The 18,604-nt window shown below is 39.7% G+C and overlaps 1 protein-coding gene across 1 annotated transcript in view; it reads left to right on the top strand.

Moving 5' to 3' along the window:
• LOC126259747 (synaptic vesicle glycoprotein 2C-like) overlaps positions 1–17,577 on the top strand; it is a 234,620-nt gene extending 217,043 nt beyond the window's left edge. The window contains exon 12 of the mRNA XM_049956737.1: positions 17,233–17,577. Within this exon, the coding sequence (XP_049812694.1) occupies positions 17,233–17,288 (56 nt within the window). The 3' untranslated portion in view covers positions 17,289–17,577. The remainder of the gene's footprint in view (positions 1–17,232) is intronic.
• The last annotated feature ends 1,027 nt before the right edge of the window (positions 17,578–18,604 follow it).

Genomic DNA, 18,604 nt, shown 5'->3' with positions numbered 1-18,604 from the left:
CAGTTGTGTGGTATGTTCAGCGCAGTTGAATTAGTTATTAAGCTGGAATCCCAACAATTCGGATGTTATTGTGTGTTTCTTGAGCATAATGAATGTCTGAACGTAGGAACCATAACGATAGAAAAAAAGAAACGCTTGCAGTCATTTTTTAAATCCAATGAATCGTCCATAAATCGTATGGACCGAAACGTGAAATAATTCATTATTAAGCTGTAATCCAAAGAATTTGGGATGTTATTGGGTTTTTTATGAACATGACGAAAGTCTAAAAAAGCTTGTAGTTATTTTTAAGAAAGTCCATGGATCGTGCATTATTGTGTCGACAGAAACATGAAATAATTAATTATTAAGCTCTAATCACCCCAAGAATGTGGGATGTTATTGTGTGTTTCATGAACATAACGAATATCTTAACGAAGGAACCATAACAACAACGAAAGTAAAAAAAAGCTAGTAGTCATTTTTACAAAAGAGTCCGATTGCTTGTGCATAAATCATGTGAACAGAAATGTGAAATATGGAGAAATTAAAGTGTTTCGTATTTTTACAAAAGCCAGTGGATTGTATATAATTCTTCTGGGCAGAAACGTTAAACCGAGAAATTAATGTGGCTCCATAGATAATTCTGAACGTTGCTGGAATTTTAATTTTGCCTTCATGTTGCAGATCAATTCAGAAAATTCTGATCTTCAGAAATAAATTATTGCTGATGATTATAATTTAACCTATTTATAATACATTTCATTATGTAAGTAGGCTGTTTATGTTTTCTTATTGGTAATGCCACGTAGCGCTCTGTATGAAAATCACTGGCTGTGCTGTGTGCAGTCTTTGGCTGCTTTGCATTGTTGTAATACTCGCCATTGTAGTGTTGGGCAGCTGGATGTTAACAGCGCGTAGCGTTGCGCAGTTGGAGGTGGTGGATATGGGGAGAGAAATGGCGGAGTTTTGAAATTTGTAAGACTGGATGTCATGAACTGCTATATATATTATGACTATTAAGGTAAATACATTGTTTGTTCTCTATTAAAATCTTTCATTTGCTTACTATGCCTATCAGTAGTTAGTGCCTTCAGTAGTTTGAATCTTTTATTTAACTGGCAGTAGTGGCGCTCGCTGTATTGCAGTAGCTTGAGTAACGAAGATTTTTGTGAGGTAAGTGACTTGTGAAAGGTATAGGTTAATGTTTGTCAGGGCCATTCTTTTGTAGGGATTTTTGAAAGTCAGATTGCGTTGCGCTAAAAATATTGTGTATCAGTTTAAGCACAGTCATGTATAATTGTTCAAAGGGGACGTTTCATATGTCGACCCTTAGTCGAGGATACCTCACTGGAATCTTCTGATTTTTTTATGTAGTTTGTGTAATTAGTGTAGCTTTTGTTTATTGCTAGCGCGTAATTGTAGAGAAAATCTCCTTTCTAGTTGCAGTCTTTCATTGTTGTACAGTAAAACAGTTGTGGCATGCATGTAGATTTGCACCAAGTATTTCGCAGCTGCAATTAACTAGATATTATTTTCAGTGCTATGTTAATGTGTTCTCTTATTTTGCTCTTCAAATTGTACTTTTCTGTGTTATCGTGTGAAATATGGCGTGTGAAAAACGTAACACTAGGCTCCAAAGTAAACTGAGAAATAATGGTGACGACGAGCGTAGCTTATCAGCACCACTATGTAATGAAGTAACAGACATTCAAAGTAGTAATTTGGTAATAGTGCATAGGGAAATGGAGCGGGCGGCAAATAATGGTGTAGACAGTGAAACAAGTAGTGAACAGGGAAGCATTATCGATCGATTGGTCGGCAACAGCTCGCCTCAGGAATCCGAAATGACAGAACACAATATTGCAAATACTGTAGACTCAGGTTTTGGGGCCTCACCGTTTTCTCAAATAAGTCAAGACACATTTTCTGCTCGTCAAAATGTAAATGTTGCCGGTGCAAATGCACTGCCGAAAAGCATAGAGGAACAGATTCCAGACACTAATACATTATTATTGCAATTAATGCAGCAAATGAAACAAAATCAGAGACAAATACAGCAACAGTTTGACACGATGGAACAAAATCAGAGACAAACACAGCAACAGCTTCAAAAGTTAGACTCATCGGAACAAACTCTTTAACAAACACGTGAATATTTAACTACTGAGTTACATAACATTGAATCGAAATGTCATAATGCCTGTAATGATGTAAAAACACAAATTTGTGAGCATTTTCAACCTATTTTTTCGCGGCATGAAAATGCATTACAGAATCACGAAGCAGCCATAAAAGAACTGCAAATTATTGTTCATGAAAATCATGAGACCTTGCAAGATAAAATTGTCTCAGTTGCATCTACCGATACGGTTACGCAACTTGCAAAAACTCAGGAAAACTTAAAGGACACAGTAGATACGATTTCAACACAAATGGACACTCTGAAACTTGGTTCAGAAAAACACACAGAGGAAATACACTCCTGGAAATTGAAATAAGAACACCATGAATTCATTGTCCCAGGAAGGGGAAACTTTATTGACACATTCCTGGGGTCAGATACATCACATGATCACACTGACAGAACCACAGGCACATAGACACAGGCAACAGAGCATGCACAATGTCGGCACTAGTACAGTGTATATCCACCTTTCGCAGCAATGCAGGCTGCTATTCTCCCATGGAGACGATCGTAGAGATGCTGGATGTAGTCCTGTGGAACGGCTTGCCATGCCATTTCCACCTGGCGCCTCAGTTGGACCAGCGTTCGTGCTGGACGTGCAGACCGCGTGAGACGACGCTTCATCCACTCCCAAACATGCTCAATGGGGGACAGATCCGGAGATCTTGCTGGCCAGGGTAGTTGACTTACACCTTCTAGAGCACGTTGGGTGGCACGGGATACATGCGGACGTGCATTGTCCTGTTGGAACAGCAAGTTCCCTTGCCGGTCTAGGAATGGTAGAACGATGGGTTCGATGACGGTTTGGATGTACCGTGCGCTATTCAGTGTCCCCTCGACGATCACCAGTGGTGTACGGCCAGTGTAGGAGATCGCTCCCCACACCATGATGCCGGGTGTTGGCCCTGTGTGCCTCGGTCGTATGCAGTCCTGATTGTGGCGCTCACCTGCACGGCGCCAAACACGCATACGACCATCATTGGCACCAAGGCAGAAGCGACTCTCATCGCTGAAGACGACACGTCTCCATTCGTCCCTCCATTCACGCCTGTCGCGACACCACTGGAGGCGGGCTGCACGATGTTGGGGCGTGAGCGGAAGACGGCCTAACGGTGTGCGGGACCGTAGCCCAGCTTCATGGAGACGGTTGCGAATGGTCCTCGCCGATACCCCAGGAGCAACAGTGTCCCTAATTTGCTGGGAAGTGGCGGTGCGGTCCCCTACGGCACTGCGTAGGATCCTACGGTCTTGGCGTGCATCCGTGCGTCGCTGCGGTCCGGTCCCAGGTCGACGGGCACGTGCACCTTCCGCCGACCACTGGCGACAACATCGATGTACTGTGGAGACCTCACGCCCCACGTGTTGAGCAATTCGGCGGTACGTCCACCCGGCCTCCCGCATGCCCACTATACGCCCTCGCTCAAAGTCCGTCAACTGCACATACGGTTCACGTCCACGCTGTCGCGGCATGCTACCAGTGTTAAAGACTGCGATGGAGCTCCGTATGCCACGGCAAACTGGCTGACACTGACGGCGGCGGTGCACAAATGCTGCGCAGCTAGCGCCATTCGACGGCCAACACCGCGGTTCCTGGTGTGTCCGCTGGCCGTGCGTGTGATCATTGCTTGTACAGCCCTCTCGCAGTGTCCGGAGCAAGTATGGTGGGTCTGACACACCGGTGTCAATGTGTTCTTTTTTCCATTTCCAGGAGTGTAATTTCACTATCGGATAAAGTAGCCGAACTTTCAGATCAGTTCACTAACTTATCTACAAAGGTAGATGATGATCTGAATGACACAAGACCTGTAGCCTTCACTGACACTGAAGAGTATGAACAAATTATAAAATTCAAACAAAATCAAAATCAAATCAATACACAGTACAAAAGAAAAATCCGGGAAGTACAAGATCAGTTGGCACAAGTAATACAAGAATTACATATATCAGAGGACACTCGCACTCCAGTACGGGAAGAGGGACATAGAAATACGGAGCAACCACAAAAAAATAACACAGGAAACTCGGAAATTATGAAAGAATTTGGCAAGGCGCATTGAATTTTGAGATGGAACCGCCGAATCGAAGTAACAATGAGCGATGTGCGACGCGCCGACACGATGATTTTGACTATAGGCTGTTCATTACTACACGTAAATTCAAAACATTTAAGAATTCTGACAACGACATTCATCCAAAAGCATGGCTCCATCAATTCTCTCATTGTTTTCCTCCCAACTGGTCGTTAGAACACTGATTAGAATTTATGTGTGGCTACTTAGAGAATGAACCAGCTGTAAGAATGCGATCGGTCATTCACGATTGTCACAGCGAAGGAGAATTTTATCATACCTTCCTCTCAGCATATTGGTCTCAAGCTACAGAAGACCGAGTAAAACATAGCATCATAATGATGAAACATTTCGAACAATCTGAATTCTCCAGTCTTGTGAAATATTTTGAAGACATGTTGCACATGAATCAGTACCTGTCAAACCCATACAGCCCCTCAGAACTCATTCGCATTTGCTTAATCAAATTGCCTGAACATTTACGACACATTATTTTGGCAGGACGTTGCAAAGACGACATTGAAACTTTTCAGGGACTCTTACAAGAATTAGAAATTGACACTGACCATCGCGGAACGCGAAAACAGGAACACAACAATTACAGGTCACATCCTTCGCAATTCCGCGATGAAAGAAATAATAACTGGACACGACAAGGCTATTCTTACAACGTAAATCGTGACCAAAACAGGCACCACCCGTATGACAACCGTTGGCAGAGTAAAAACAATTACGGAGAAAGATCGCACTTCCGTAGTAACGAATATGATAGAGATAACCATAGAAACAGACAATATGGGAACCAAAATAATTATTATCAAGGGAGACAGAATAACTTCAGACGCAATGGTCCAGCGCACAGTTACGATTCAGGGAGAAATTCTGCACTACGTAACCGACAAGAAAGAAACTACAGGAACTACCGACATGACGACAGACGATATAACATAACGACAGACTTGAATTGCATAAGAACTGGCGTGATTCAAACAGAGCAGGGCACTCTCGACAAGGTGAATTTGTAGAAGTTAGGTCTCCTAATCCTAATAACGACGCACGCCAACAAAGAAACAGACAATGACTCGCACCGGCAGGCAGCCACATGCGCCGGCTGGGCTTGAGAAAAATAACATAAGCTAACCTTGAGAAAAATTCCAGTGTTCCTTACCGACGTAACCACATGATAATTGCGTTGAAACTGAAACTCTGCGTTCTAGGAAGAGTAAAAGATTGCACCACATTTCACATGTAAAACCGTTTATTGAGAGATAATCTGCTTTTTAACTTAGTCTTTGCTATAAAATTTTTCACTTTACATTACTAGTATGCTTTGTCAGACTTAAGAAACTGTTAACATGCAACAATGTTTGAAGTTAAATATCCAGTCAAAAACCAAGAGAACTTATTTAAACAGAAATTACGAATGCATTGTTATAGTGAACAGATGTCACAGTGTTATTGTGTGTGTACATTCTTGCTTGTTAGTGGCACGATTACGTAACGTCTATAAGGCTCACATACTTAGAACATATACTGGTACTGCTAATGAGATTTTAATACAACATTTTGGTTTACTTGAAAATACATTCTGGATTTAAAGTACTTTCAGTGAGATACCAGATGACACAGTGGTTAGTTTATGTGACAGCTACACGATTTTATCACGACGCTACTAATGATTGACAATTTACAATGTTGCTTTTGCAGTGTTTCTGTTTTATATCTGCACAGTTTTTCTGTATTATTCTGGAAAGTAAAACATGTTTTAGTAGTAACTTTTGTGGTATAGCTACAATGAGACAGCCTTTTTCGTAGCACAACAATACGTTACATTATAGTACTTTCTTGATCATGGTAAGGTACGTAATAACTATGGTATCTATATGCAAAGCATTTCACTTTTGTTTATCATGAGGTAAGTACATTGACTTTTGCGGAACTTAGCTTTCAGAGGACGATAACTACGACGCTTCCACAGAGATTATCTTACAACAAGACGCACAGTTTAGCGCTACAGTACACATATTTGAGTGATTAATTTTGTACTTAAAACATTTATTTTTAAAGATATTTGAAGTACAATGATACAAAGGTTTTCCGTGATACATTTCATTCCATTGCTGTAATCTGTAACACCTGAGGGTATAATTACATTAATCCTCAAGGGGGGTACATGCTTACTTTGTGTACCATGTGTTTGGCAAGCACAAGGAGCCCTAGCTAATATGGTATTTGCTTATACAACTTTACACATCGGTACCATATTTCTCCAACACAAAATGCACAGCTACCTGATTATTTAACAGAGAAACAAACATTTTTTTCTATGTCAGTGACAGATGTTTACGTAATTACACAGTTGGGTAACTTCACACTTATGAAATTGTATTTTGTCTGTATTTTGTGAAATGTTCATATTTTTTCGGAACCATTGTGATACTATGAGAGCTTTGAATTATGTATTTGGTATAGGATCATGATTTTTAAAGTATGTTTGAGGTAGATGAAACTTTTGAAATGAGGAGAGAATTTTTTTTAGGTTTTGAAATTATTGAAAGAAGCTGCGACGATTCTGAGATGTGATTGATCTGTTATGATGTTATTATTGCGATGACGATGTGTATTATGCTGTTGAGGTACGTTTGTGATCAATAAGCTGAGAATCGTACTTTAAAGAGTTATGAAATGTGTGTACATGCGTGAATGTATCACAATTCTGCCGAAAATTTTTTGGACACTGTTATATTTACAGGATTTTGTTTCTACACATTTGTAACGTAAACTTTCGACCTGTGAAATTTTCATATGAGACTGCCACTGTAGTGCAAACTGGTGTTGTAAATATTTCAGTAAGAAAGTTAAGTGACCTTCACGTAATGCGTCGTGGGCACAACGCATTACGTGGGCAGCTGCGCGACTGTCACCTGGAAAAAAGCCATTAGTGAGTGCCTTTCAGAGGCACAGGTGGGGAAAGAAGAAAGAGGCCATTATCCTCGCAATTGACATTCCTTTGTAGAAAGCATCGCAAATATGACACGCTCAAACTTGAAAACACATGACTGCACTGTGGAGCTCGTAATTTATGATGTTTACTAAAATGCCTAATGAAATGACGAGAAACATTTCACATCTATTGCCTTGCTAGTTGAAAGATTGTTTACTACATTATGAAATGTCATATGGCTAGTGAATGACGTTTCACGCCTTGCTTTGCCTATTTTGTTTAATATCTAGTTTCTAGCTGCACTGCAGCATTGGTTAAAATAAAATTTAATAGATGTACTAATATAGATATTTTATGCCTACAGATCCAGTAAATAACTATTTTATAATCTACTTCAAAAAAACGAGGGAGCACAAAAAGACATTTCCCTTCACAGGAATTGCATACATAATTTTTGTCAATGACTGGGTAACTTATTTAGTAGTGTAAGTTAAGGGGATGCATCACCCTAGTGTTAAGGTGTGACATAGGTATTAAACATGGCCATTTTTACTGTAATATTTTTTCTCCTTTAGCTTTGTCATGTTTAGATATAAGTTATTGCATTTGCTGCTGCTGTTTGCCAGGCATAGTGCTACTAAATTTCACTTTACATTACTCTGTTAAGCCAGTTTTACTACTGATTTATTTTTCTTGTTTGCTGCTCATTGCCTCATATTAGTTGTAATATTGCTGCTTGCTTTGCCAATTTGCATTTTTTTTTAACCTTGCGGTTTGTGTTAATTTGTTATGTGCTGCTGCATTGCCTCGTCCATTGGTATATATATCTGAGCTCAGTAGATTTAAGTTAGCTTAAGAGGGTGTTGACTATATAAGAAACTAACTATGATGGATTGGAAGAAATGCATTGAGAAGCTATAAGAAAATGGTTTGGCCAAAAAAAGTAGTGTACAGTGCAGAAAAACTATTTTTGAAAAAGGATGTGAACAGAATAGAGAAAGCAAGCTTGGATAGTTTTTTTTTTTTTTTTTTTTTTTTTTTTTTTTTTTTTTTGCTAGAGCAAATGTATGTCGAAATAAGAGGAACGATCTATGGAATGAAGTTGGACTGCAGTACCAAATGTTACACTGAAAACAAGCCCTGTCCTTTCCTTTTGTGTTACCCCACTACGTGTTTGTGTACCCTTGTGTATTTGTTTTCTTCCTGTCTCGTGAAGTTTCATAGAATTTTTTCTTCTTCTAATACTAAGCTACATTCACTATGATGAGGAATACTGTTATCCTCAAATATAATTGGCATTAATAATATGTTATTTACCTTGTAAATATGCTTAGACATTATTTATTCTGTTTTGTTTTAATGCTCATGTGTAAAGTTGATGTTTCGAAAGTTATTCTGATCTTTTATGTATGTATTTATGTCGTAACTCCTGTAACACTGATGTATATGTATATTTCTATTCTTTTGTAAAGCCTGTATTACTACAAATGTTATCTGTATTGTTATGTTCTTTAATGATGTATTTTGTACCTTTGTTATTGTATTCTTACGTTATAAAATTGTAGTTGACACCAGTTCATCAAATTAAGTAACTTGTAAGCATTCATTTCACTGCACACATTTCTGTTGGTTATAGTAATACACAATATGTGAGAAGTTGGGACTGTTAGTGCTTGCACATGTGTTGATAATTCAGCAAGGGACTGGATAACAGCATTGCTGGTTCTAAGGACATTCCAAAAAATTTTTTTGTGAGTGCACAAGTGGTGGTTTATGGACTTGCTATAGTGTCCGCACAGTCGCAACAGATGGTTGCTGGCCGTCTCTACAAGGACTACAGTGGGTCTTCATCTTTGATGGCCCACCAGTACCATTATTTCTACAAGGACTGCACTGGGTCTGCACCTCTGGTGGCCCATCAATACCGTAATCTCTACCAGGACTACATCACTTCCTCTGTGATGACCTACCTACCAATATTCTTCAAAACTTCGACTGACTCTGCTGTGGGTTTGCTCTGTTGTGGCCCATTACCTGTCTGCATGTCAAGAGTCAGCACTGTCTTTCTGCTGGAAGGACAACACTACTTCTTCAAGACGGCATGGAGATCCACTACTTCCGTGTGCATTTTCTTTTACTGCTCAGACTTTGAGAAAAACACTGCAATTTTACTGTGATGAACGATCACGACTGTCTTTATGGACTGTGAGAAAATTTTAGCTTTTGACCAACATTATATCAATAAGTGTGTGCATTTGATTTCTTTGTTATAGTAATTCTGAAAAAATTTTAACAAATATGTATTGGCCAGTGCCCAAAACAATTTGTAAAATTTTTTGTGGGGAGCATGGGGGCTATGTAAGTAGGCTGTTTATGTTTTCTTATTGGTAATGCCACGTAGCGCTCTGTATGAAAATCACTATCTGTGCTGTGTGCAGTCTGTGGCTGCTTTGCATTGTTGTAATACTCGCCATTGTATTGTTGGGCAGCTGGATGTTAACAGCGCGTAGCGTTGCGCAGTTGGAGGTGAGCCGCCAGCAATGGTGGATGTGGGGAGAGAAATGGCGGAGTTTTGAAATTTGTAAGACTGGATGTCATGAACTGCTATATATATTATGACTATTAAGGTAAATACATTGTTTGTTCTCTGTCAAAATCTTTCATTTGCTAACTATGCCTATCAGTAGTTAGTGCCTTCAGTAGTTTGAATCTTTTATTTAGCTGGCAGTAGTGGCGCTCGCTGTATTGCAGTAGCTTGAGTAAAGAAGATTTTTGTGAGGTAAGTGATTTGTGAAAGGTATAGGTTAATGTTTGTCAGGGCCATTCTTTTGTAGGGATTTTTGAAAGTCAGATTGCGTTGCGCTAAAAATATTGTGTATCAGTTCAAGCACAGTCATGTATAATTGTTCAAAGGGGACGTTTCAATTATTTTTCTTTATACGCTGTATAGTGTGAAAAAAATATTTCGTCTATAATTGTTACTCACATTTTAATATTTAAGCAGTATCAACTATGAAAAAAGTAAGTTTCCTAGTAGTTGCCAAATGATGTTGAACACTGACTGTCACAATGGGTGAGCTACTTGACAAAGTAACCTCAACAGCCCACTGTTTTTAGCAGCGCTAAGTGATGTTTCATATGCGATGGTGGAATACTGTGTTTGTTTATTCTCTCAATAGATATGGTTTAAATTTCGGAGGTGTTTGGCATTATTACTGTAGCTATTTCCGTATTGCCTAAAAGTCATACAAAAAGTAGCTGAAAATGGTAACAGCACTCATTACTTTCAGTTGCTTAAAATGCTGGTAAATGTGACTTGCATATCACTGTATTTTCACAGTATACAACGTATAAAGAAAAATAATGACGTGTGTTATAAACAGGTCTGTATATCATAATTATCAGCAATAATTTATTTCTGAGGAGCAAAAGTGTCAGCGTTGATCTAGAATATGAAGGCAAAATTAAAATTCCAGCAACATTCAGAATCATCTTTGGAATCATATTAATTTCTCGGTTCAACGTTTCTGCCCAGAAGAATTATGTACAATCAATTGGCTTTTATAAAAATACGAAACACTTTAATTTCTCTCATTTCACGTTTCTAGCCACATGACTTATACGCAATTAATCGGATTTTTTTAAAAAAATGAGTAGACAGTATTTTTGACTTTCGTTATTGTTATGGTTCCTTCGTTCAGACATTCATTATATTCAAGAAACACACAATAACATCCAAAATTGTTGGGATTATAGCTTAATAAGTAATTCAACTGGGATGAGCATACCACACAACTTCTGTCACTTTGTTTGTGCACGTCTATTTACATTTAGCTTCCAACTGTACTCTATCTTTCCGGCAGTGTATTTTCGCATTCGGAGAAGAGAGTTGGTGACTGAAATCTCACGAAAAGATTTCCCCGCAACGAGGAACATCTCTGTTTTCATTATTGTGGCTCCAACTTACTTACCATATCCATGACGTTGTTTTCCATATTCACCGTCAGCACCACACAAGCTGCCATTCTTTAAACATTTTCGATGTCCTTCGTCAATATTATCTCGTAAAGAACCCGTAGCGGAGAGCAACACTCCAGAAAAGAATGGAAAAGCATAATGTAGACAGTCTCATTTGCACATCTTTCGCCTATTCTAAGTGTTCTCTCAACGAAAGGCAATCTTTGGTTCGCCTACCTCAGAAAATTTTCTGTGTAGTGGGTAATGGTTCCAATAAAAAGTTATTTGCAACTTTAGTTCCTACGTGCATACTTGAACTGACAGCCTTTAATATGTGTGAAATATCATACCAGCCCGAAACGTGATTAACCAACTTCAGTGCTGCATGCCTGAAACGTGTACTGTCTGGAGTAACCAACTACGACAAGCTTGAAAGGAAAATCTGCATTGCACTTCAAGTAAAATACCACTTTTTTTAGCAATGCTATAGGTATTTCGATGGTAGCGCTGGTAGAATGACATGTTTTATTGCTTATCTTATTTCGGCATCGGTAATTCAGGGGCAGCGGTAACATCTTCTAATACTTCATAACTCATGTGCGAATTTCTTAAAATACTGTTTTCGTTTTGATCACTTGATAACTTACTCCGTTGACCTTCATTGAAACACTTTTAAAATTAACCATTCTCTCACATCCAAAACCTGCACAAAATGTCAGTCTTCATTCACATCAACTTCCAACTTACCAGTCCGAACAATCTGAGTAAAATATGTCTGACTTCTTCCACACCAATAACAAACTGCAGCTGACACACACACGCCATAATGGTGCGAGCACTAGAAGATAAGTATTTGAATACTTACATCGAAACAAATGCTCTCAGATTTTTTCGATATAGTCAAAAAAATTTGTGTTCATGGAATAATTTATTTCAGTAGACTATTTTTAAATTCCAATATATTTGCCTTCATTATATTTTTTTGCTAAAATTCAATGTTAAGATACATCAGAATGATTAGCTTTCTGGAGTGCACATATTCACGCATAAAAAGCATAATGTATCTTCTCATCAGTATAAGAAAGGATAAACAATGGCTCACTGTAATGATAAAACAAGCTCCCCAGCAAAACAGTTAATAGCGCACAAACGACCTAAAGCCGTGTCGAACGCTTCATAAATAGTGAGACCGGTGCCGATCGATTCAATTTGGAAAACAGACTAACAGCCCACGAGTGTTACGATTAGTATCTTGTCATTTCCCTACTTTTCTCCACGATCATCAAGTGTTAGATAAATCCTGGAGTCATCCGTGAAGAGTACCCGTTAACAATGATCCAGGTTCCAACTCAACTATTGCCAAACGCTTGTGCTAGAGGCAGGGGCTTTGTTCTAATTTAGTCTGTGGAGATGTTCGCATAGTGTCTGAGTCGCCACATCCCATAGGTGCCTACAAGAAGTCAAGTCGCAGTTCTGCGGCATTCGCCTCTGCTTATATGCCAGCCACAATTTTTAAATTTGTAGGGAGCGTGGAATGTCAGATCCCTTAATCGGGTAGGTAGGTTAGAAAATTTAAAAAGGGAAACGGATAGGTTAAAGTTAGACATAGTGGGAATTAGTGAAGTTCGGTGGCAGGAGGAACAAGACTTTTGGTCGGGTGAATACAGGGTTATAAATACAAAATCAAATAGGCGTAATGCAGGAGTAGGTTTAATAATGAATAAAAAATAGGAGTGCGAGTAAGCTACTACAAACAGCATAGTGAACGCATTATTGTGGCCAAGATAGACACAAAGCCCACGCTTACTATAGTAGTACAAGTTTATATGCCAACTAGCTCTGCAGACGATGAAGAAATTGATGAAATGTATGACGAGATAAAGAAAGGTATTCAGGTAGTGAAGGGAGACGAAAATTTAATAGTCATGGGTGACTGGAATTCGACAGTAGGAAAAGGAAGAGAAGGACACGTAGTAGGTGAATATGGATTGGGGCTAAGAAATGAAAGAGGAAGCCGCCTGGTAGAATTTTGCACAGAGCATAACTTAATCATAGCTAACACTTGGTTCAAGAATCATGACAGAAGGTTGTATACATGGAAGAATCCTGGAGATACTAAAAGGTTTCAGACAGATTATATAATGGTAATACGGAGATTTAAGAACCAGATTTGAAATTGTAAGACATTTCCAGGGGCAGATGTGGACTCTGACCACAATCTATTGGTTATGAACTGTAGATTAAAACTGAAGAAACTGCAAAAATGTGGAGATGGGACCTGGATAAACTGAAAGAACCAGAGGTTGTACAGAGTTTCAGGGAGAGGATAAGGGAACAATTGACAGGAATGGGGGGAAGAAAATCAGTAGAAGAAGAATGGGTAGCTCTGAGGAATGAAATAGTGAAGGCAGCAGAGGATCAAGTCGGTAAAAAGACGAGGTCTAGTAGAAATCCTTGGGTAACAGAAGAGATACTGAATTTAATTGATGACAGGAGAAAATACAAAAATGCAGCAAGTGAAGAAGGCATACAAAGAAGGAATACAAACATCTCAAAAATGAGTTCGACAGAAAGTGCAAAATGGCTAAGCAGGGATGGCTAGAGTGCAAATGTAAGGATGTAGAGGCTAATCTCATAAGGGGTAAGATAGATATTGCCTACAGGAAAATTAAAAAGAGGCCTTTGGAGAAAAGAGAACCACTTGCATGTATATCAAGACCTCAGATGGAAACACAGTTCTAAGCAAAGAAGGGAAAGCAGAAAGGTGGAAGGAGTATACAGAGGGTCTATACAAGAGCGATGTTCTTGAGGACAATATAATGGAAATGGAAGAGGCAGTAGATGAAGATGAAATGGGAGATATGATATTGTGTGAAGAGTTTGACAGAGCACTAAAAGACCTAAGTCGAAACAAGACCCCGGGAGTAGACAATATTCCATTAGAACTACTGACAGCCTTGGGAGAGCCAGTCCTGACAAAACTCTACCATCTGGTGAGCAAGATGTATGAGACAGGCGAAATTCCCTCAGACTTCAAGAAGAATATAATAATTCCAATCCCAAAGAAAGATGGTGTTGACAGATGTGAAAATGACCGAACTATCAGTTTAATTAGTCACAGCTGAAAAATACTAACGCGAATTCCTTACAGACGAATGGAAAAACTGGCAGAAGCCGACCTCGGGGAAGATAAGTTTGGATTCCGTAGAAATGTTGGAACACGTGAGGCAATACTGACCCTACGACTTATCTTAGAAGATAGATTAAGGAAATGCAAACCTACGTTTCTAGCATTTGTAGACTTAGAGAAAGCTTTTGACAATGCTGACTGGAATACTCTCTTTCAAATTCTAAAGGTGGCAGGGGTAAAATACAGAGAGCGAAAGGCTATTTACAATTTGTACAGAAAGCAGATGGCAGCTGTAAGAGTAGAGGGACATGAAAGGGGAGCAATGGTTGGGAATGGAATGAGGCAGGGTTGTACCCCGTTGCTATTCAATCTGTATATTGAGAAAGCAGTAAAGGAAACGAAAGAAAAGTTCGGAGTATGTGTTAAAATCCATGGAGAAGAAATAAAAACTTTGAGGTTCGCCGATGACATTGTAATTCTGTCAGAGACAGCAAAGGACTTGGAAGAGTTGTTGAATGCAATGCGCAGTGTCTTGAAAGGAGAGTATAAGATGAACATCAACAAAAGCAAAACAAGGATAATGGAATGTAGTCGAATTAAGTCGGGTGATGCTGCGTGAATTATATTAGGAAATGAGACACTTAAAGTTGTAAAGGCCTTTTGCTATTTGGGGAGCAAAATAACTGGTGATGGTCGAAGTAGAGAGGATACAAAATGTAGACTGGCAATGGCAAGGAAAGAGTTTCTGAAGAAGAGAAATTTGTTAACACCCAGTATTGATTTAAGTGTCAGAAAGTCGTTTCTGAAAGTATTTGTATGGAGTGTAGCCATGTATGGAAGTGAAACATGGACGATAAATAGCTTAGACAAAAAGAGAATAGAAGCTTTCGAAATGTTGTGCTACAGAAGAATGCTGAAGATTAGATGGGTAGATCACATAACTAATGAGGAGGTATTGAACAGAATTGGGGAGAAGAGGAGTTTGTGGCACAACTTGACTAGAAGAAGGGATCGGTTGGTAGGGCATGTTCTGAGGCATCAAGGGATCACCAATTTAGTACTGGAGGGCAGCGTGGGGGTAAAAATCGTAGAGGAAGACCAAGAGATGAATACACTAAGCAGATTCAGAAGGATGTAGACTGCAGTACGTACTGGGAGATGAAGAGGGTTGCACATGATAGAGTAGGACGGAGAGCTGCATCAAACAAGTCTCAGGACTGAAGACCACAACAACAACAGGGATTGTTCGTCAGCTGGCGTTGTTGTCTATAGCGATCGGATTTCTTTCGAAACACTTGTTTGATCAATACTTCAATACTGCTCGTCAGTCTGTGATTCAAACCACATGGCATCAATAAAGGAGGTAAAGAACATCCAAAGGAGAACAGCGCGTTTCGTTAAAGGTTCATGTAGTAAGTGTGAAAACGAGAGGCAGACGATCATTCATTTCCAGTGACAGACGCTACGAAAGAGACGCTCTGCAACAAGATGTGGTCTGCTGTTAAAATTCCGAAACGAACGTTTCTAGAGGACTCGACCATCACGTCACTGGCTTCTAAGTATATCTGTCGATATGACGACGTAAATAAAATTAGAGTGCTTCGGGCCCACATCTGAGGCTTACCGCAATCATTCTTCCCGCGAACCATGCGCGATTGAAACAGGAAAAGGGGTGAGCGACACCGGTACACGCATTTACCCCTGTCACACACCGAAATGTGGTTTGAGGAGTTTAGATGCACATGTGGATGTAGACGTAGATTCTCTAATGACGTCTGCGTTGTGTAAAAACAGTTCACGTAGGAATTCTGTTTGTCTAAATTCATATGTATCTCGTACAGAAACTTACTTTAAACTAGCTGTTCCCCGCCACGCTTTGCTGTGGCTGTCTGGTTAAAATATAAAAGAAAGAAAAGAGAAAGAACACGTTACTAATATGCACTGGAATTGAATATACGTCCTAGTCTCCTTCTTCTCATTGTCTCTGCCCCTCTCCTCCTCCCCCTCTTTTTATCAATTTTCTCCTCCTTTGTCCTCTGTCAGTCATCTCCTCCCCCTCATTCTGTCCTTCACCTCTGCTATCCACCTCCTTCTACCCACTCTTTCTGCCAGTCTCGTCCTTTCCGCTGTCCACGTCCATTTCCTCGTACCATTCTGTTTATTCCTCCTTGTCTCTGACATTGAGCCTTGTTCATAGTTATTGCAAATTCAGATTTTGTAGTGGTATTCTAAACATAAGCCGATAAAACAAATACATCTTTCCTCTTTGCTAACAACCTTTTAGTAACATTGTTTCCTCTTTACGTACTTCATATATATATATATATATATATATATATATATATATATATATAGCCTATTTTCGTCCGAATGTTCACCAGAGTATTGTGTAAAAATTTGAAGTAATTCGGTCAAGAACTTTTCAAGATTTTTGGTAACAACGTCTCCCCTTTATACATTACTTACTTTTTACACATATTAAAAATGTGTGCATATAAAAACAAAGAAATATTTGCATGCAATGTTTAGTCAAAATTTCAGAGCAATCGGTGAAGAACTTTCGAAGACTAAGATTTTCAACAAACGAAAATTTACGTTTTCATACAGATTCCCCTGTAGTAATTATGTATATATATGCATGTATATGTATTACATGACACATGGTGCTACGGCAGGTATACAAAACCTCGCGAGTATTCGAATGCAGCGTTGTGTCAAAATCTGTAAGCTTTTAGTGAAGAAATTTCGGAGATCTGAGATTTTGAACAAATGAACATTTACCTTTTTATTTATACAGCAATACTAACTGGTACTCAGTTTCACAGTAGTGAGTAAGGAAAGTGGTATTAAATAGCCCATATTTAGATCTAAGGAGGATAGCCTGAATACATTTCTCTTTTGCAAAAACTGAAGCATTGATAGAAAATAAAAACAGATGTCTGAAAAGTTCTCTTGCACATTTCAGCCAACGCAGCTCTCACCCGGTTGCTGCCGGTCACAAAGGGAAGGACATTAGCGTGAAGCACATGGAGTTATTAACTGCTCATGTTAAGAGGCGGGCAGTTCCGGATAGCGGCACCGACCATACGATATGCACAGTACAGACTACACGACGCCGTCCCTGCTGAGGTGTCAACCTTCCCCCTGCAGACACGTCCTACTTCAGCTGCTGGGTGCGCTGTACCACTTCCTAAACGTCGTGCTCTGGGATACATACAGCTCAACGGTCCCTCACCAAATTGAGGATCGTCTCGGTATTGACATGTACATGTTTAACTTATTTATGACAATAAATAATTTTATTTTGTAACACCCCACCCGTCACTTACCTGGTTTTGGTGTGTGTTCACCCCAGGTAATTGACTAACAGATCAACAGAGAGTGAAAAACTGCCGCAATGTAAGATAATGCAAAGAAAGTAATAAGGCCCTATGACTCGTGATTGAACTGTGGTGGCAGTGTTGACATTAATTGATTCAGAATTGATCCCTTTTAATTAAAAGGTGTACACATTGATGTTATATTCTACTATTGAACACCAGATGCAAATGTTGAACATAAAATAATTAAAAAAGTGACTTGGGATTTCAACTACTTGATTGAAAACATATGCAGTCGACTAGCACAGATCTATTTTTAACTCGCGACCTTCAATCATCACATTACATGACTCTCCTAACAGGCAGAGGTAATAAATTGTGTTTGGGTGGAGTAAAGCGCGGTAACTCGAAAGTAATTCCTATCGACTGACCCAGGCGTAATGCAAAGTGCGAGAAGAATTTTACACTACACGGCCCATGAAACCGTCGTGGAAACTTTGCGGACGTGATCCAACAAATTAATCAGTGGCCGGAGCGGATGCAATATCACCGAATACAGTGTGGCGGAGCAGCATCGTTGTGCAGACGTCGGCCGACCTCGTGGTGCTGCAAGGCTGCGCTCGTCTATTCACTCCTAGCTATCTTGCTCACTACATAGCTGAACCAAAACTTCCTATCTCCAAGCACAATCGTTCCATTTGGTAGGTCCTAAACTGCAGAGATGCTCACTCCTTCTCAGGCAAGCTGAGTAAAGAACGCCACGTCCGCACTCTAGGCAAGCTAGGAACGGAAGACCACTACGGAGATTTCTGACAGTCCGCTCTTCGCCTCGGTTTCCCCTCCAGCAAAATACACTCCTGGAATTGGAAAAAAGAACACATTGACACCGGTGTGTCAGACCCACCATACTTGCTCCGGACACTGCGAGAGGGCTGTACAAGCAATGATCACACGCACGGCACAGCGGACACACCAGGAACCGCGGTGTTGGCCGTCGAATGGCGCTAGCTGCGCAGC

Source organism: Schistocerca nitens, chromosome 5, assembly GCF_023898315.1.
Source record: "Schistocerca nitens isolate TAMUIC-IGC-003100 chromosome 5, iqSchNite1.1, whole genome shotgun sequence".
Lineage (NCBI taxonomy): Eukaryota > Metazoa > Arthropoda > Insecta > Orthoptera > Acrididae > Schistocerca > Schistocerca nitens.
Note: the sequence above shows the minus strand (reverse complement) of the source record. Positions and strands in the feature narration are given on the sequence as shown.